General features: G+C 41.9%; 1 protein-coding gene across 1 annotated transcript in view; it reads left to right on the plus strand.

The window, feature by feature from the left end:
* drosha (drosha ribonuclease III) overlaps window positions 1-20,434 on the plus strand; it is a 149,193-nt gene that overhangs the window by 11,208 nt on the left and 117,551 nt on the right. The window contains exons 3-13 of the mRNA XM_048607409.1: window positions 869-949; window positions 1,416-1,662; window positions 2,263-2,404; window positions 3,026-3,189; window positions 4,024-4,104; window positions 5,275-5,361; window positions 5,465-5,551; window positions 7,749-7,820; window positions 9,843-9,924; window positions 12,653-12,727; window positions 15,726-15,895. Of these exons, the coding sequence (XP_048463366.1) occupies window positions 869-949; window positions 1,416-1,662; window positions 2,263-2,404; window positions 3,026-3,189; window positions 4,024-4,104; window positions 5,275-5,361; window positions 5,465-5,551; window positions 7,749-7,820; window positions 9,843-9,924; window positions 12,653-12,727; window positions 15,726-15,895 (1,288 nt within the window). The remainder of the gene's footprint in view (window positions 1-868; window positions 950-1,415; window positions 1,663-2,262; window positions 2,405-3,025; window positions 3,190-4,023; window positions 4,105-5,274; window positions 5,362-5,464; window positions 5,552-7,748; window positions 7,821-9,842; window positions 9,925-12,652; window positions 12,728-15,725; window positions 15,896-20,434) is intronic.

Below are 20,434 nucleotides of genomic sequence, written 5' to 3' on the forward strand. Positions count from 1 at the left end.
GGGGGGGCATTTAATAATAAACACCCGGGGGGCACGGCAGGAAGGGGAGGCATTTAATAATAAATACCGCGGGGCACAGCTGGCAGGGGACCATTTAATAATAAACACCGGGGGGGGCACAGCAGGAAGAGGGCATTTAATAATAAATACCGGGGTGCATGGCAGGTGAGGAGCCCTTAAATACCGGGGCCAGCGGCACAGCAGGTTGGGGGCCCTTTAATAATAAATACCAGGGCTGATGGTCGCAGCATCTGGGGTCTGTTTAATAATAAAAATTCTAAAACCAGGGTCGCAGCTGGTGGATGCTGTTTATAACAAAAACGCTTAAAAATACATAAAGTAAACAGGAATCCTGGGGCAGAGCAGACTGGGGGCTCTTTTTAATAGAAAGACCATTAAAATAATATAATACTGAAACCAGGATCACTACATGTGAGGACTTTATTGAAACTAAAATAAGAAACACGGAAGGGTATAAGGGGAGAGAGACAAAAGTGTCCAAGGCCAATTTTTTCACACGGGGGTGGTGGGTGTCTAGAGTTGGCTGTCAGAAGTAACGGTGGAGGCGAGTATGATCTCGTTAGTAAAGAAACATTTGGACAGGTACATCCAAAACTTCAGTCACAGCAGATGAGGGCTTTTCATTAATTACATGCAAAAAAACTGAAACCGGGATCACACCAGGTGACGGTTTTTTCTAAATAAAAACATTGAAACCAGGGATTTGGAAAATCTCTAACTTTGGGGAATTAACAGCATTTTTGTTTTAATCCCCTTGCTATCATGCTGTAGTATGAGGTGGATAGGGTTCTTCACAATATTAGCCCCTCTTAAGTATGAAATGTCAAACCTTTTCTTTCTTTTCCAGAGATAGGCATAAGCACCGTGACAGTTACCGATCACCATCCTATGAAAGATCACACAGACGGGATCAGAAAAGGATGCACAGGTGACATTTCTTGCACTCCTCGGTCCTGTTCCTTCACTCCCCAAAATTGAGCGCTTTTGGATTTTGTTTAGTTATTCCATGCTCATCTCACAAAATCCAGCATGAGCCACCTACCTGTCGAGGCCGGTGACTAATTTTGTTTGTGAAGGTGTGAGATCTACGGTCAGTTACATACAGCGGCCCCTTACTGAGTGTCTATTTTCTTTTGTCTCCATTTTCACTAAACTCCCCACCTCACCCCCACTGACCTATTGGCAGAGAGTCCAGGTCATCACCACTTAGTAACGCTGCATAAAACCATTGTGCATTTCATGTCCAAAACCTAAATCTGAAAGCAAACCCCAACCCCAACAAGATTCTTGTACCATTCATTAGTTGAAATAAAGCTCTACTTCGTCGACCTTGTCTAAACTTGTGGAAGATATTCTTTGCAAAGGCTCAAATGTTCCTGTGCTTTCTCTTGAAGCCGGTCAAGCAGCAGAGAAAGGAAGCGCTCTCGCTGGGAGAATGAGAGAGATCGAAGGTCAGCAGGTCACAGTTCAAGTAAGGAGAAATTGCAGTCTACCACTCGAAGCAAGGAGGCTGAAGCGAATCCCTTCTGTGAAAATATTGAAGAGGAGAAAGAGGAAGAAGAGCTGCTGAATACAAAGCCCGTGTGGATCCGCTGTACTCACTCGGAGAATTACTATTCCAGTGATCCCATGGATCAGGTGGTAAGGATAGCTTGGTTCTATTGCAGAGAATTAATGGGCACAGAAACAGGCCATTCAACCCATCGGATTGTTACTCCTGTTTATGGTCCATGTGAGCTTCCTCCCATTTGACCTTATCTCATCTCATTCTCTCACCATGTCCTTTCTTCCCTTGTGTGATTATCCCCTTAAAAGCATCTTTGTGATTGGCTTCACACTCCTTATCGTAGCCAGTTTTAAAGGCTGGCTGCTCGTCAGGAAAATCTTCTCCTGAAATTCAGACCAAAATTATTTGTGACCATCTCGTATCATTGAGCCTCCAGTTATGGTGTCTCTTTCAGGTGGAATTGTCTTCACTGCATACCCCTATAAAGCCCTTTTGTTATTTTCTGTGAGGTTTTTAATGTATATATATCCTTGTTTTCATGATTTGTATTAGTCTCCTCTTGTGTGGAATTCTCCAACCATCTCTCTGATCTCCTGGTATGTGCCGCACAAGTGAAGTGATCCATTCCTGACGTCAGGAAAAATTTAGAACTTAAAGTTTTGTAGGCACTTTCATGACTCACGATTAAAGAAATTACATTTGTAAACCCATGTCCAAAAACTGACTTATTTCAGGGTGACTCCACTGCTGTTGGTACAAGTAAACTGCGACAGCTTTATGAAAAGTTTGATGAGGAGCTTGGGCAGAGGCAGGAAAAGGCAAGAGCTGCCAGACCACCCTGGGAACCACCAAGAACCAAACTGGATGAAGAACCAGGTATGAAAAATTTGTATTTTAGAAGAAGTTTATATATCTTTCTGTGTAGAACTAAGCAATCCCCTGATGACCGAGTGGGATTCTCCAGAACTAGCTGAGCTACGGACACCCGTATAATTTTCAAAACTCGGCAGTAGTTGAGTTTTGCTCACTTCACATTGCCTTTTTTCTTAATGTAGGACATGTGCATCAATTTTGTGCTCATCCCAAATGCTCTTGAACTGTGTAGCCCTTTTCAGAGGGTCAGCCGCATTGTGGGCCTGGAGTCACGTGTAGGCCAGCCCAGGTAGGGATGGCAGGTTTGCTTCCCTAAAGGACAATAGCTCAGTTTGCGCTGAGCTGTGCTGGAGCACTGTAGCAAGCTCAAGGCAGAGAGTTTGGCCAGGGAACACAATAATGTGTTGAAGTGGTAGGCAACTGGAAGCTTGGGGTCATTTTTGTGGGCAGATGGTAAATTTGACCCTGGCTTAAAACCAGGCAATGTTTGCTGGTTACAGCTAGTTATTCCCATTGGATTGTGATTGTTGTAAGAATGTTTTAAACATTTCTGATGTCTCTTGTTTTCCTGTTGATTGATTGGCTGTGACAGTAAATATTTGAATGTGATTTCTTCCTGCTCAGATGACAGCTCCAGTGATTCGGGCTGCGACTCGGACGATAACAGCAGTGAGAGCAGCACCTGCAGTTCAGATTCTGAAATCATTGACGTCATTGAGGAAATCAAACGTAAAAAGGCACATCCTGATCGACTGCATGAGGAGCTTTGGTACAATGACCCAGGCCAGGTGTGTGAGCCCTTCCCTAGCGCAATGTTTAACATCCAACAAACTGATCAGGCAATAATCAGCTCCAATAGAAAGTCTCTGGTTGGATTGAAGGTTATCTCAGAGGCAGGAAGCAGAGGGCAGTGGATGACTGAGTGTTTCTGTTACTGGAAACTGCTTGTGGGGATTCCACCAGCCTTTGTGCTGCATCCCTTTCTGTTTGTGCTGCAAGTCAATGATTCAGACTTAAATATAGTGGAACAAAAACAGAAACTGTTGGAAAAGCTCAGCAGGCCTGGCAGCACCTGTGGAGAGAAATCAGAGTTAAAGTTTTGAGTTGAGTGACCCATCGTCAGAACAGTTCTGAAGATGGTCAAGCAGATAAATGAGATGCTTTACTTTATTACATGAAGCCTAGAATAAGAGAACAGAATATTATGCTAGAACTTGTAAAACATCAGTTAGACGTAACCTGGAGTACAGTTCTGGCCATATTACAGGAATGATAAGAATTGGGTCTAATGGATTGAACGGAGAGTGCAAAACCTGTTTGAGACAGTTTCCACAAAGCTGAGTGATCCGCTTTTAATATTTATTTATTCCGTATTAATTAAATTGATGTCATTTGTGAATTATGTAAATAAGTGATATTTCTTCAGATTTAGATAACCATTTCCTTTTTGTTTGAAAAACTGCGGATGCTGGAAGTCAGAAACAAAAACAGAAAATCTCAACTACAGATGTTGCCAAACCTGCAAGATTTTCCAGCAATTTCTGTTTTCGTTTCTCATTTCCACTTTTTGTTTTAATTTTATTTGATTTCATTTTGTTCATTTCATATTGTTCATTTCATAGATGAATGATGGTCCATTGTGTAAATGTAGTGCCAAGGCTAAACGAACTGGGATTCGACATAGCATATACCCTGGTGAAGAGGTACGAATGTGCTTTTATTATTGACACTTTTTGATTACTGTGTGATTTAAGAGGATTTTACATATTTCAAAAGATTACTATATATTTGGAAGTAGTTCAGGATAACCTGTGTGCGATTCTATTACTTTTCCCGTTTCTTTTTAAAGAGTTTATTATGATAAAGTTTACTTGACTAATCCCTGGCTACAGAAGCTTATTTTGTGACCCAGGGAATTGTCTGGGCACCCAGATCTGAATCCTGCCATGGCAGATGGTGGAATTTGAATTGAATAAAAATCTGGAATTAAGTTTAATGATATTATTAAGCTGGACAGAGTTCAGAAGAGATTTACCAGGATGTTGTCAGATGTGGAAGGTTTGAGTTATAAAGAAAGGTTAGGACTTTTTCTCTGGAGCTTGAGAGGTTGAGAGGCAACCTAATAGAAGTTTATAAAGTCAAGAAGGATATAGATATAGTTAATGGTAGTTTCTTTTTCCCTGGATGGGAGATTTCAAGACTATGGGGACATATTTTTAAGGTGAGAGGAGAGAGCTTTAAAAAAGACAGGTAGGACTTGAACCTGGGCCTCTTGGCTCAAAGGTAGGTGCATGACCATTCCACTACCAGAGCCTTGATTCATCAGGGGAGTGCCTGGGTCTCCATATAAAGATATATATAATTCAACATTTTGAAATCTGGTTCTTTATTCAGTTTGCTTTTATTGGTGGCCCCACAGGACAGTCCCATGAAAGATTTAAGAAAAGACAAAGTTTCGCTTTATGTATAATCATTTGAATCCGAGAGGTTTGATGGTGTTGAGTTGTTTAGTATCTGGATCTATCCTTATTGTTAACTTGGTTACAGAAGATTTTTACTCTGTGCTTAATCTAGTGAAACTACTTGATAACAGGGATCCGATTCTGACCATAGTTTATTAAAGGTTGCAGAGTAACTGATGGGTTCTTGGGTATCTTGTTACTTGGATAACCTGGTAAAGCAGAAACAGTAAATAAGAGCAGGAGCAGCCCGTTCAGTCCTTCGAGCCTGCTCCAACGTCCCTAAGATTGTGGTTGATCATCCAACTCCGTCCCCTGTTCCTGCTTTCTCCTTGTACCGTTTGATTCCTTTAGCCCTAAGAGCTGTATCCAATTCCTTCTGGAAGCTCTAACATCTTTTCTGTTTCATTCCAGCCAAATGAGGCATGTCGTCCAATGACTAATAATGCGGGGAAATTATACCACTACAGAATCACAGTTTCCCCACCCACCAACTTTTTGGTAAGTTATCAGCTATGGAAGAAAAGAGCATAAATCTTTTTCAATTGTATATTGTTGTGAATTTGCATTTAAGCTCCAAACTAAATGCTCCATTTCCCTTTAGACTGATAGGCCAACTGTGATAGAGTACGATGACCATGAATATATCTTCGAAGGGTTTTCCCTGTTTTCTCACACTCCTCTTAATAACGTGAGTACCACATATATAAACTATTGGCCATGTGTTTTACATCAAATATTAGATGCATATACTCTTCATAAGAGGAGGCCGACCATCTGATCAAAAATAGTGACCTGCAGAGATGCCCTTATTTTGACTGTGTCACTCTAAATAAAACAGAAGACCAAGGTAAATCCAGTGCTATTTCTCATTTGCACAGCGAGTTGTTGTGAGTTGGAATACATGACTGAAAGGACAGTGGAAACAGATTCAGTAGCAATTGTCAAAGGGTAATACTTAGATGAGAAAAGCAGACCGCAGGATTATGGGAGTAGGAGCAGCAGTGTATGACTAATAGGATTGCTTGAGCAGTGAGCTGTTGTAGAATGGATGGGCTGACTGGCCTCATCCTTCACTGTATTCTTTGACTGTACAAAGTCATCATCCATTATGTGGGATCAATTCACACTATCTGATTTTGTTCTCATGGTCAATGTGAACTGTGTAACATTTCCCCACCTTGCCCATGTTATTATTTTTGCTTTTGATGACTTTGTATAAACCTGATACACTCCAAGGGAATGAAAACAAAATACTGTGGATACTGTAAATCTGAAACCAGCACAATGCTGGAGAGACTCAGCAAGTGTGGAGAGAGTAACAATGTTAATGTTTCGAGTCCAGTATGACTCTCCTACAGAACTGGTATACAGCGTAATCAGAATGATATTTAAGCTTCACCTTTCCGTCTCCTTTGTGTATTTTTTTTTATTTTAAGAATAATGTGTCAGATCCTGAATTACATTTATATTCAATTAAAGTAATTTAAAAAAATCATTCATGGGCTGTGGTGTTGTATCAAGGCTATCCCAAGTTGCACTTGAACTAAATCATTTGCCGAGCTATTCAGAGGGCAGTTAAGAGTTGACCACATTGCTGTGTCTGGAGTCGCATGTAGGTCAGACCAGGAAAGGGTGTCTGGTTTCCTTCCCTAAAGGGCATTAGTGAATCAGATGGGATTTTATAACGATCGATGATAGTTCTATGGGTGCTGTTACTGGGACTAGATTTATTAATTGAGTTTAAAATCTATCAGCTAACATGTTGGGATTTGAGCTCACCACCACCTCCATGTAGAGTCTCTTCAGAGCTGCCATTCACGCTGTTGCTTGTTAGCAGCTAGAATGATATCACTCACTATTATTGACCTTAGTCCAGTCCCTTTTCTTACTTGTGGAATTTTTTTTTTTTTTCTGTTTTTAATTTAGTTTTTTTCAGTTTTTCTGCTCTGAACAGAGATCATTCCTTTTAAATTGGAATAGATTATCATGTTATGGAGGGGTGAACTGCAACGGGTACAATTTTTATGACCTCCCTGCAACTTTTCTAACTTAAAAGTTAATGATGTTAAGTCTGAGAATTATCTCACCATCCACAATGCAACAAATAGCTTTAGAACCCCAATTCCAAAGAATGAAATCATCACTTTTTCTCATGAGTCTAATACAGACGTGTTGAGTGCTTGTAAAGTTGGAGTGAAGTGAAGCATCCGAAAGGGTCTTGAGCTGTTGCTGACATAAAAGATGAGAGAACATAGTGTCATCCTGGGTAGCAGCTGTGGCTCAGTGGATGACACATTCATCTTGGAGTCAGAAGGTTGTGGGTTCAAACCACACACCATGAGTTTTAGCCCAAATGTCAACGTTGACACTCTGATGATGGAGTGCTGTCAGGTGCTGTCTTTTGTTCTGAGGTGTTTAACTGAGCCTCTGTCTGCCCATGGAGATGGATGCTAAAATTCCTGATACTATGTGCTTTACTCCTCAACAGGCATCACAAAAACATACTATGATAGTGACCAGACATTGCTGTTTGTACTTGTGTTTTCTACTCTACAATCATGACACTACTTCAGAAGAGCTTTGTTTTCTGTGATGTACTTTGGGATTGTGAAAGTTGCTACAGGAATACAATTTTTTTTCTATTTACTCTAATGACACCTTCGATATCATCTTGCATTGTGCTGCAAAACCGTACTCATCATTGTACACCATGCTCGGTTGCCCTGTGATTATTGATAGATTCACATGCTTTGATTCTTAGTTAACCAGTGCAGCTTTACAAACAAAGTAATTTCCTAGTTTTTAAACTTCCTTTAAGCCTCTAAACATTCATGTATTAGATCCAAGGTGTTTCACTTACAAAGCAAATGCCTTTATTTTTCCAGATTCCATTGTGCAGGGTCATACGTTTCAATATTGACTACACCATCCACTTCATTGAAGAAATGATGCCAGAGGCAAGTATGGAGTATTCTCTGAGTGAAAAATTAACAGTGAAGAGTGGATCATCAGATGATAAATGTCAAATATTTCTGATAATATCAAAAATTATGGTGCTATATTTGACATAAAGGGACAGAGGATGCTGAGGGGATGTTGAAGTGTGATGTACAAGATTATTAATTTTTGAGATAAGAGGATAGGAGCTAAGTACCTCCCTTAGCAGAGAGGTCCGAAACCAGGGAGCATAGACTGAAAAGTAGGAGGGGAGCTAAGGCTTCCCTTTTCACCCAGGGGATCGAACTTGCTGTCTGAAAGGGGCGGTAGTAGAAACTCATCACGTTTTAAAAATACGTTTGAGGTGCTTTTAGTTACCGGGCCATGGATTAAGGTGTGGAAAATGGATTTGTTTGGGATCTCAGTAGGCAAAATGGCCTTGTCCTGTCAGTGATTTTCTGTTATGCTGTGAGTGGTGAGGATGACCCAAGAAATCTACAGTGGGATACAGACAAGTTAAGGGAGTGACAAAAACTTGGCAGATGGAGTATATGTGGGAAATATGAGTTTGTGCACTTTGACAGGAAGAATAGAGAAGTTCAATATTACTTAAATGGAGAAAGACTGCAGAAAGCTACAGCAAAGAGAGCTTTGGGAGTCCTCGTCCATGAATGACAAAAAGCTGACATCCAAGTTCAGCAGTTGATAGAGAAGACAACTGAAATGTTGACCTTTTATTTCAAAGGGTAAGAAATACAAAAGTAGGGAGGTTTTGCACTAGTCAGATCGCAGCTAGAATATTGTGGATAGTTTTGGCCCATTTATCTAAGGAGTGATATACTGGCTTTGGAGACAGTCCAAAGAAGGTTTGCTAGGCTGCTCCTGAGCACAGAGGCACTGCCTTACGAGGAGAGGTAGAGTAGGTTGGACCTGTACCTGGACCTGGAGTTTTGAAGGTGAGAGGGACCTTATTGAAACGTAAGATTATTAGGGGTCTTGACAGGGTAGATTTGAAGAGATTGTTTCCCCTTTTGGTAGAGTATAGAACCAGATGGCATCATCTAAGTATAATGGGTCACATATTTACGACAGAGATGAGGAGGAATTTCCTCTCTGAGGGTGGTGAATCTGTGAAATTTTTATCAGAGTTGTTGAGGCTGGGACATTAAGTACATTCAGGGCTGAGACAGAATTTTAATTGGTAAGGAAATCCAGGCGAGTTGGGTGGAAAGGCAGGAAAATGGAGTTAAAGTTTTATCAGATAAGCCATGATCTCCTTGAGTAACAGTAGAATTGATGAGCTAAATGGCCTACTTCTGCTGCTACATCTTATGGTCAAAATCTATCAAAGAAACAATGGCCTGGTCAGCTATCTTGTTGTCGTTCACATTAGATAATTGAAACTGAACATGATACCTGATATTTTTTCCACTCTCTGGAGGTGGTGAGAAGTGTTGGTGATGGGGTGTGTAGACCCAGGAGAGGGAGACGGACCTTGTTGATGCTAGCTGAAGAATATTGAGGAAGTAAACTTATACATTGTTCGTTTTGCAGGAGCAAAGATTTTTAGCCTTTTAACACTTAAGCTTTTACACAAACTCAATTAATGGAAAGTTTTTTTTAACCATAACTACTTCGACAATTTCATTTTACATCTTTGGGAAATAGTGGGAGAGGAGGTGGTGGAAGGATGATTATCTGCTGGTTGAACTGTGGCATGAAAGCTCCTTTTGTAGCTGACAAGCCCCAGAGTGGGGCTCAGACCTGCGCATCCAGACACCGAGGGAGGGAAACTACCCACTGCAGATATTTGAGTCATCCTGTTCAGGGATATTACGACACATCCTCTGGAACAGGTGGGGCTTGAACCCAGGCCTTCTGACTCAGAAGTAGGGACGTAGACCACTGCACCACAAGAACCTGCGGCTTGAAGAATTGATGGAATCAGGAAAAAGCAAAACAGAAAACACTGACCACTCACTTTGTAAAGTTTCTGTTTATTGTCAGCCTTTCACAGCCCTGCCCCTTTGTTTTGGTTTCAGAACTTCTGCGTGAAAGGATTGGAAATGTTTGCCTCATTCTTATTCAAGGATATTTTGGAGCTTTACGACTGGAATATTCATGGTAACGTATAACTCTGAGCAAATTTTCAAGTAAAGTCGATGGGGCATGAACTTTTGACTCTATTTGTATTCATTTGTGAGAAATCTTAATGCTGTGCAAGATTTATTTATCAAGTTTGTGTTCGTGTATGTTCAAACTCCTTTTCATTCGATGTAGGACCAGTAGGCACAGTCTCGGAATAAAGGGGCACCAATTTAAGACTGGGCTGAGGAAGAATTTCTTCCCTCAGATGGCTGAGTCTTTGGAGATTTTTTTGCCACAAAGAGCTGTGGTGGGAGAGTTCTTGAATATATTTAAGACTGAGATTGATTAATTTTATTTATTGTCATGTACCGAAATACAGTGAAAAGCTACGTTTACGAGCAGCACGGGGAGATCGTATTAAGCAAAGGATGTACAGATCAAAAAGACTTCGCGGTATTCACAGAGTGTGCACTAGGCAAGATCAACGTTAGCAAGATCAAGATAGTTTCTTGATTAGTGCGAGAATCGAGGGTTATGGTCTGGAAGTAGGGAATGTTGGATCAGCCATTTTTTTTTTTTATGGTCAATTGAATGAATAGAAAATGCAAGGCAAGGTGCTTTGCCCGACTGCAAGTAGAATGTTCCTGTTTCCTTGGTTAAAAAGATTGGTCAAGGTCTGTCTCCATCTTATATCTTCAGCTTCGCTGGTGTTCTGTGCTGTAAGACAATGTGCTTTCCAGAGAATGCTGGAGAAACAGGGTAGGTCCGACCCTTCGAGTCGAGTCCCGAACAAACTTGAGGGTTCACTGGACTTGAAACATTTAACCCTGTCTCCACAGACGTTGCCAGACCTGCGGCATTTCTCTAGCAATTTCTGATCTTGTTTCGGCATCCGCAGTTTTTTGTTTTATATTGTAATTTTGAGTCCAGCTCTGAAGAAGAGTCATACTGGAACATAGAACACAGCACAGTACAGGCCCTTCGGCCCACGATGTTGTGCGGAAGTTTTACCCTAAACCTAAGGTCTATCTAACCTCCACCCCACCTTATACTATCATCCATATGCCTATCTAATTGCTGCTTAAATGCCACTAATGAGGCCAACTCCACTACCCTCTCCAGCGATGCATTCCACGCCCCTACCACTCCCTGAGTAAAGAACCTACCTCTGACGTCTCCCCTATATCTACCTCCTCTCACTTTAAAACTATGCCCCCTCGTAATAGCTACCTCCACCCTAGGAAGAAGTCTCTGGCTGTCCACTCTATCTATACCTCTGATCATTTTGTACACCTCTATCAAGTCACCTCTCATCCTTCATTCTAAAGAGAAAAGCCCTAGCTCTCTCAACCTTTCCTTGTAAGACCTTCCCTCCATTCCAGGTAACATCCTGATAAATCTCCTCTGCGCCTTTCCCAACGCTTCCACATCTTTCCTGTAATGAGGTGACCAGAACTGGACACAATACTCCAGATGTGGCCGAACCGGGGTTTTGTATCGCTGGAGCATAACTTCACGGCTCTTGAACTCAATCCCTCTATTAATGAAAGCTAACACACCATACGCCTTCTTAACAACTCTATCCACCTGGGTGGCAGCTTTCAGGGAACTGTGGACATGAACCCCAAGATCCCTCTGCTTCTCCACACTGCCGAGAATCTTTCCGTTAACCCTGTATTCTGCTTTCAAGTTTGTCCTTCCAAAATGAATCATCTCACACTTTTTTCAGGGTTAAACTCCATCTGCCACTTCTCAGCCCAGCTCTGCATCCTGTCAATGTCCCTTTGTAACCTAGAACAGCCCTTCACACTGTCCACAATGTGACCCACCTTCGTATCGCCCGCGAACTTACTAATCCACCCTTCCACTCCTACATCCAAATAATTTACAAAAATCACAAATAGAAGAGGACCCAGAACAGATCCTTGTGGTACACGAAACATTAACCATGTTTCTCCAAAGAGAAACCTGTGAGTTTCTCCATCAATTTCTGTGTTTAGTTTGGAGAAACCTCTTTACCTGGAGAGTGAGTCGAATTTGGCACTTGCTAATATAGGGCATTGGAGAGGCGAACAGTGATGCATTTAAAGGGTAAACACACAACGGAGAAGGGAATTGGAGGACCAAATTATATTTATCAGATAGCTTGAGAAAATATTGCGCACAGTTACCAATATATCCGTACAAAGTTAGGGATTATCATTTAAAAACTAGGTTGATTTATTTTGCAAGGAGCATAAACCACTGACATCGTGGCTAATGAAACTGTTACCAAACTTTTCATAGACATCAGATCAATAAATACAACAACAGAATGATGAGGAATTATTATGCAATGCAGCATAAAGCTGATTTGTTTCTATCAAAGAAGCAGTATGACTGCTCGATTTTGGTTGGAGGAGCTCTGTTAACAGACTCATTTTCTGGGTGGTTTGTGAAGTTCTGAACAGTAAATTAAACAAGCTGTGGGTTTTAATGTTTTTGCAATCATGACTATAACCTTTCTGGGTTGGTGACAGAATAGTGGGAAGATGTTTAAGTGGGAAGATTTCCATTCTAAATGCAGTCTGCTGAATTTAAAATTGACGTTAAAAAATAAAAACAGAGCACAAAACCTTCAAAGGTTGCCTGAATTGTTTGTTACTGTTCCTAGCCCTTAAAGCCCACCTCACTTTCAGCTATATTTTTCCTGTGCACAAGTCTGTTGGGAGATTAGTGTGCTGCTTGTGTGTGTATCTGTAAAATATACTTTACTGTGTCCTAGGTCCAGTATTTGAAAATGGTGCTCCATCTTGTCCGAGATTTCACTTCCTGCCCCGCTTTGTTAGATCGATACCTGGTGAGTAAAGAATGATCAAATGGTATGGGTTCTGATGAGTCTGTTGGGTCTCTTTTTTGAAGACTAATTAATTAAGTGAGTGATGACTAAAAGATTGAGAGAAGCTTGTAGCTGGTAGCCCTGTCTTAGATTTGGTGGGGGCAATGAATGGTCAGAAGGGACAGGCTGACTGAGTATGATCATGCGGCTAATTTTGGGGAGGGACTTGAGAGGGCCTTTCAGTGAGAATAAAGAACAATACAGTACAGGAACAGGCCCTTCGGCTCTCCAAGCCTGTGCTGACACATTTTGCCCTTCCATGCTAAAACTGTCTTCACTTACAGGATGCCTATCCCTCTATTCCCTTCTTATTCATTTATTTGTTTAGGTGCTTCTTGAATGCTGTCACTGTCTGCTTCCATCTACTGGCAGCGCATTCCAGCCACTCACCACCCAGAGGGCAGTGAATACTTTTGTGTCGGTATTCACTGAAGGGAAGGAATTGATGGAGGATGATCTCGGGGAAGGGAATGTTGAATTTCTAAGCCGAGTCGCTATTAAAAAGGAAGCGGTGTTGTGCATCTTATCTCCCTTCATACTTTTTAAGTCCCTGGGTCCTAATGGGATCTATCTTAGAATATTGAGGGAGGCAAGAGAACAAATTGCTGGAACGTTGACAGATGTCTTTTCATCCTCTTTGGCCAGTGTTGTCCCATTGCTTAAGAAGGGTAGCAGGGATAATCCAGGAAATTACATGGCTGTGAGTCTGGCATCGGTAGTAAGGAAATTATTGGAAAAGATTCTCGGGGACAAGATCTATATGCATTTAGAAGCAAATGGACCTATTAGCGATAGACAGCATGGCTCTTTGAAGGGAGGTCGTGCCTCACTAACTTGATCGGGTTTTTTGAGGAAGTGATGAAGATGATTGAGGGAAATGCGGTTGATATTGTCTACACGGGCTTCAGTGAAGCTTTTGACAGGATCCCTCGTGGCAGACTGGTACAAAAGGTGAAGTCACATGGTGTTGGGGTGGGCTGGCAAGATGGGTACAGAACTGGCTTAGTTGTAGGAGGGTAGTGGTGAAAGGCTGCTATTCGAAATGGAGGATTGTGACTAGCAGTGTTCCACAGTGATCTGTGCTGGGACCTGTGCTGTTCATGGTCTACATAAATGATTTGGTGGAAAATGTGGCTGGTATAAGTAGTAAGTTTGTGGACAGTGCAAAGATTGGAGTTGCGGATAGTGAGGAGGATTGTCGGAGGACACAGCAGGATATAGATTAGATCATAGAATCCCTACAGTGTGGAAACAGGTCCTTTGGCCCAACAAGTCCACACTGACCCTCGGAGCATCCCACCCAGACCCATCCCCCTATAACACACCTAATCTACACATCCCTGAACACTATGGGCAATTTAGCATGTCCAATCCACCCTAACCTGCACATCTTTGGACTGTGGGAGGAAACCAGAGCACCCGGAGGAAACCCACGCAGACACTGGGAGAATGTGCAAACTCCACACAGACAGTCGCCCGAGGGTGGAATCAAACCTGGGTCCCTGGAGCTGTGAGGCAGCAGTGCTAACCACTGAGCCACCGTGCCGCCCCAGATTAGTTGGAGGCATGGGCAAAAATATCGCAGATTGAGTTTAATCTGGACAAATGTGAAGGGATGCATTTTGGAAGGTCAAATACAGGTGGAAATTATACAGAATGGCAGAACCCTTAGGAGCATTGATTTGCAGAGGGATCTGGGTGTGCAGGTCCGCAGATCACTGAAGGTGGCAGTGCAAGTGAAAAGGTTGTAAAAAAGACCTATGCATGCTTACCTTCATTGGAGGTGGCATTGAGAATAAGGATAGGCAAGTTATGCAGCAGATTTATAGAACTTTACATAGGCCACACTTGGAATATTGTGTGCAGTTTTGATCAACATGCAACCAAAAGGATGTGGAAGCTTTGCAGAGGGTACTGACGAGGTTTACCAGGATGGTCAATAATGTGGTGGCAGCAAGAGCCTTTGCTGTTTCAGCACTGTAGATGGTAGTTGATGCTTCCTTTTGAAGTTTTGTTCATTGTGTGTGTGTGTGTGTGTGTGTGTGTGTGTGTGTGTGTGTGTGTGTGTGTGTGTGTGTGTGTGTGTGTGTGTGTAGTCTGTATAAATCATCCTCTCATCATTTTGCATCTCTTGTCCAAAATCTTGTTTCCTAATCGCTGTTCCATTTAGCAGTGGAACCAGCCTTTCTTTGTCTCCCTTGTTGTAACTTTTCAGCTCTGTCAAATCTCCTGTCAGTCTCCGTTGTTCCATGGGGAATAATCCCAGCTTCTCTAGCCTTGACTTGTATCTAAATTTCCTCCTCTTAGGAGCCTCCCTGGTGAATGACATCTGCACCATGTCACAGAGCTTTACGTGTGTTGACCAGAGCTGGTCACAATATGTCGCTGTGTCTTGGCCAGAACTTTAGAAAGGTTCAACTTAAATTCCTGGTATTGGTACTCAACAGTTTTGGCAGCATCTGTGGATAGAGAAACAGAATTAAGCATTCTAGTCCAAAACAACTCCTTTTCAGAAATGGGTTCTGATAAAGAGTCACACTGGACTCCAAATACTAGCTCTGTTTCTCTGTTTCTCTCTCTCTCTCTCTACGGATGCTACCAGACCCGCTAAGATTTTTCAGCACTCTGTTTTTATCAGTTTTCCAGCATCTGCAGTACTTTCCATTGTGTTTTCTACCCTATTGTTCTGTTTTTAAAAGCCCAATATCCAACACATGATTTGCTAATTATTCTTTCAATATCTCCTGCTAGCAAATCATAAGGCTGCTCCCTCCAAGTTGAGCAGGTTGACTTGGAAAGTGGTAAGTGGAAGCAGGTGATCAGTGATGGGACTGGCATGCCAGTCCCTTGTTTGGAAGTAAACATCTCTATATCGACAAATGGATGCAATGTAAATTACAGTCCCACTGTTATTCTGATTACTGCGCTTTCCACCTTTTCTGTTTGATTTCCTTGTCAGATAGTGGGAAAGAAGTCCTGTCAATGCACCAAGTACTGCTCTACCTGTTACGCAGCAGTAAACCTCTGGTTCCTGAGGAGGAGATTGCGAACATGCTGCAATGGGAGGAGTTGGAATGGCAGAAGTATGCGGAAGAATGTAAAGGCATGATAGTGACCCATCCAGGAATGGTATGTGAACGCAGAAAGGGATATGTCGATAGAACCCAGTGTGTTTCAGGCAGGAAGATAACACCATGAGATACAGGAGCAGATTTACCCATCGAGTCTGCTCCACTGTTCAGTGAGATCAAGGCTGATCTAATAGTCTTCAACTCCACTTTCATGCTTTGTTTGTCCATGTTCTCACATGGACACAAAGATTGAAAGACTTTGATTTTTTTTTAAAAGAAGGAATTCTTGAATTTCTGTCAATGTGCTTCAACATAATATTGATAGGAATGGAAAAAAGTGTGGGTGGCATGGTGGCTGAGTGGTTAGCACTTCTGTCTCACAGCGCCAGAGACCTGGGCTCTGTTCCACCCTTTGGCACCTCTCTTTGTGGAGTTTACACGTTCTCCCCATGCATGCGTGGGTTTCCTCCAGGTGCTGTGGTTTCCTCCCACAGTCCAAAGATGTGCAGGTTCGGTGGATTGGCTAAAGGAATAAAGGGTTTGGGGAGAAAGCAGGAACAGCTCAGGGACTGAATTGGATGATGAGCCATGATGGTATTGAATAGCGGAGCAGGCTCAAATAGCTGAATGAGTTCCTCCTTGTTCCTATTTTGTGTTTCTATTATGCATATGACTTTCAAACAAACCTGTTGTCACATAATGTACTGTAGCACTCCGCATTTTCAAGTGGAATGTATGCATTCTCAGGAAACATCTTCAGATTTGATCCTTCCTGCCAGAATCACTCACTCTGAGCCCATCATTGGATTATTAGCCATGATCATATGAATGATGCAGCAGGATAGAAGAGCTGAATGGCCTGCTCCTCCTTTTTTTATGTTTCTGTGTTATGTATCTCGCTTTGCATCCTGCTCTGCTGTTGGTACTTGAATCTTTAGTCACATAGGCCTCGTGTTCTGGAGCTTCAACCCTAAACCTAGAGAAGGCCATTTAGCCCCTCGAGCATGTTCCTCCAACCTCTCCCTTGAAGCTATTCCCTAAAACACACCTCATTGACCAAATTATTGCTGTCCCCTCCTAAAAGCTTACTGTGTGAAATGGGCAGAGATTTTTTGATGTGGTTCCCAGGGGAAAATGTTGGGACATTGCTGCATTATGAGGCAAAGTGGTAAACAAAGTGGTTTGGGCAAAAGTAAATGGAATACCAATCAAAGTGTAACATTCAGTCTTAGAATAGAATAGAATAGAAAAAAGCAGGAATTTGGGTGAAGTCATACAGGTGGAATGTTTTGGGAAATAAAAATAGAAATTGCAGGAAAAGCTCAGCAGGTCTGTTAGCATCTATGGAGAGAAATCAGAGTTAACATTTCAGATCGAGTGGAACCAAAACGTTAACGCTGACTTCTCTGCATTGATGCTGCTAGACCTGATGAGCTTTTCCAGCAATTTCTATTTTCATTTCTGATTTACAGCATCTGCAGTTCTGTCGGTTTTTATTTGGAATGTTTTAGGTTTTGGTTGGGGGAATAGGAGGGTGAAAGTGAATGTTGAATGGATGAGATGAAGGAAGAGGAAGTTCTTTTGGAACTTGAGGACTAGGAGAGAGACCATTTTGACCGAAGGACTTGTTTCTATGTTGCCAAATTCTAACATCATTTGACAAAGACAAAAACAAAGAAGAAGCTAATTAAATTTTCAGGCAGGTAGAAGACCCAATTATAACAGCAAGACGTATCAGGGAGCCAATAAAAGCTCGCAGCTGGAAGACTGAACATTCTCGATTGAATAATAGTTATTTTGAAAATATTCCAATGGAATTTTACATCTTAAAGGTGTGACAATGCTGCATAATGTGGCCAGTTTAATCTTGGCTTTTGTTATGGTGTCTGGTGGTTATGTTCTTGGAGTGAATTGCCATGGGTACAGGCTGGTGGGATAAATGCTATAGCGTGTGAATGATGCTGTCAGGTGATGTTGCAGCCACTCTTAGCGGGTGGGTTTTCTCATTTTTGCTTTCAACACGCAGTCAGGCAACCCAGAGTTGTCACGAGTGACAAAACATCACTTGCCTGCTCATTTTGCTGGTATTGTTTTTAATGAAGCTTTTTTGTGGTTCACGTAGTGGATTCCAGTAGTTGGACAGAACCTGTACATGGGCACTGCTGCCAAATTCCACTCCTGTTTCTGTTCTGGCGACAATCTCTCTCCAACCAGGCGGCTGCAGTAAGAGAAATGAATTCTGATACATTTGCTCGTGGGACATCACTGGGGTGCAGCCAAATTATAGTCTGAAAAACACGAGGAGTAAAATATCTTCCAAGCACTATAAGAAACGCAACTTGGTGCACACATTGATTTGGAAATTCGTATCAGGAAGAATCAAGAATAGGCTGTTCAGCCCCTTGAACCTCCTGTGCCATGCAATAAGATTATGGCTGATCTGATTTTACTGTCCAATTCACATTCTCATTTCCGACCCCTGCCACCCCTTAGCCAGAGTCTATCTACCTTCTGTCTTAAAAATTATCAAGGACTCTGCTCCCATACTTTAGGATGAAATTTCTCCAAAGATTCATGACCCTTTGTTAGAGAAAAAAATTAACTTAATCTGTATCTTAAATGGGCAGCTCCTGATGTTTAAACAGTGACGCTTAGCTCTTGAAAGCATCCTTTACCCCTCTATCCTGTCAAAACCTCTCAGGATAGCCTGCGTTTCAATTTCTTTGACCAGAGAATTGTTGGAAAATGGAACTCGCTACCACAAGAGGTAACGCTCAGTTGGCTGGACTTGTTTGTGATGCAGGGTGACACCAACAGTGTGCGTTCAATTCCCGCACTGGCTGAGGTTAACTTACAAGCAGATGATCCAAAAACAAAAGGTGAATGGTGAAAGTTGAATTTTAATCTTTCGTCCCACCTTCTAAACCTCCATCCCCCAGTTATCTCTTGAATGAGAGAGCAGCTCTGTGGTCCCCTGTGACGACTTTATTTACTAACCACAGGGTGTAGCTGATGAGAAAAGTATTAATATATTTAATGAGAAGCTAGGCAATGTGATGAGAATGAAAGGAATAGAAAGGTATGTTTTTATTTTATTCAGTAGATTTAAAACCTCCGAGCCAAGTAATGGCTTCCTCGTTTGCTGACTTTAAGGTGTTTGGTCCATTACTCAATTTGTAGAGGGACACTCCTGAACAATATGCAGCACTGCTCATGTCCCTCATTTGAGGGTTTATTGCTGAGTTTTGATAAAAACAGGTATGAGGACGCCAGTGTAAAGACCAATGCAGAATCAGCGGGCAAATGACCTGTTTTCATGCTGCAGATTTAACGTTGTTTTAGCTGCAAATAAACTTGCTAGACTTTGAAGTGTTGAATGTAGATTTCTTACTTCAAACTTGGTGAGCTTTATGGATGCTGTGCTCCTAAGAAGAACAAAACCTTGAAACTATTGTTTAAACCTTGTTGCCCTTCTTACCTTTTTTTACCTCATCAGTTTTATGTGTTTTTTTTTCCCAATTTGAATTGGATCAATTTATTGTCATGCATCTTCAATACAAAAAGGTGCAATGCTTATATTGTCGCCATGCTTTGGCGCTGTTCTCATTAAATTAAAATAAAAAATAAAGATAAAGAGAGTCCATTGTTGCTGCACAGATTTTCTAAAATACTGTCACTTTTTTTTGAAAGTATCATGGGCAAGGTGGATGGTTCTCAAATGCTCACGTCTCTCTTCAACGATCAAAAAGGCTAAAGGAATATTGATCTTTAGAACAGAAATGTTTGGGTGGGAAATTAATGGGCATGGATAACTCTCATTAAAGCCCTAAAAGTGTTAGTCAACCAATTTGCTGTTTAGATGCCCACCCTGCAGCCAATGAATGCAGCATTTGTCTTCTGTCTCTCTCCAGGGAGGTACGCCCACCCTCTGGACCTTCATAGCAAAAGGATTTGAGTACAGGATTAGGGATATCTTGCTGCATTTGTTCAGGACTTGTAAAACTACACCTGGAATACTGTATGGGGTTCTGGCTATGGAGGGAGGCCGACTGCTCGGATGTCAGATCTGATGTGGGAGGAGAGACTGGATCAGTTAGGGCTATATTCACTGAAGTTTAGAAGAATGGGGAGCGGGGAGGGGAGATGTTCCCAATGACCAGGGAGTCCAGAACCAGTGTTTGCAGTCAAAGGATTTGGGGAAGGACTAAGGTGAAAAATTTCTTCAGCCAGAGAGTGGTGAGCCTGTGGAATTCACTACTACAGAAAATGACTGAAGCCAAAACATTGAATGTTTTTCGGAAGAAGTTAGATGTTGTTCTTGGGGTTGAAGGGATCAAAGGGTATGGGGAGAAAGCAGGGATGGGGGATTGAATTGTATGATCAGCCGTGATCATACTGGATGGTGGAGCGGGCTTGAAGGGCCGAATGGCTGCCTTTTTCCCCCTTTTTCGTTCATGATTCAATGTTATCTAAAAGTGTTGAGTCATGTAGGATAAAGATGATTATATCACAATAGGTTTCAGATCAGCCATGATACCACTCATTGCTGCTACAGGCTTTGGGCTAAATGACTGGGCTAAACCTGCTCCTACGTGCA

This window comes from Rhincodon typus, chromosome 2 (genome assembly GCF_021869965.1).
Source record: "Rhincodon typus isolate 14 chromosome 2, sRhiTyp1.1, whole genome shotgun sequence".
Lineage (NCBI taxonomy): Eukaryota > Metazoa > Chordata > Chondrichthyes > Orectolobiformes > Rhincodontidae > Rhincodon > Rhincodon typus.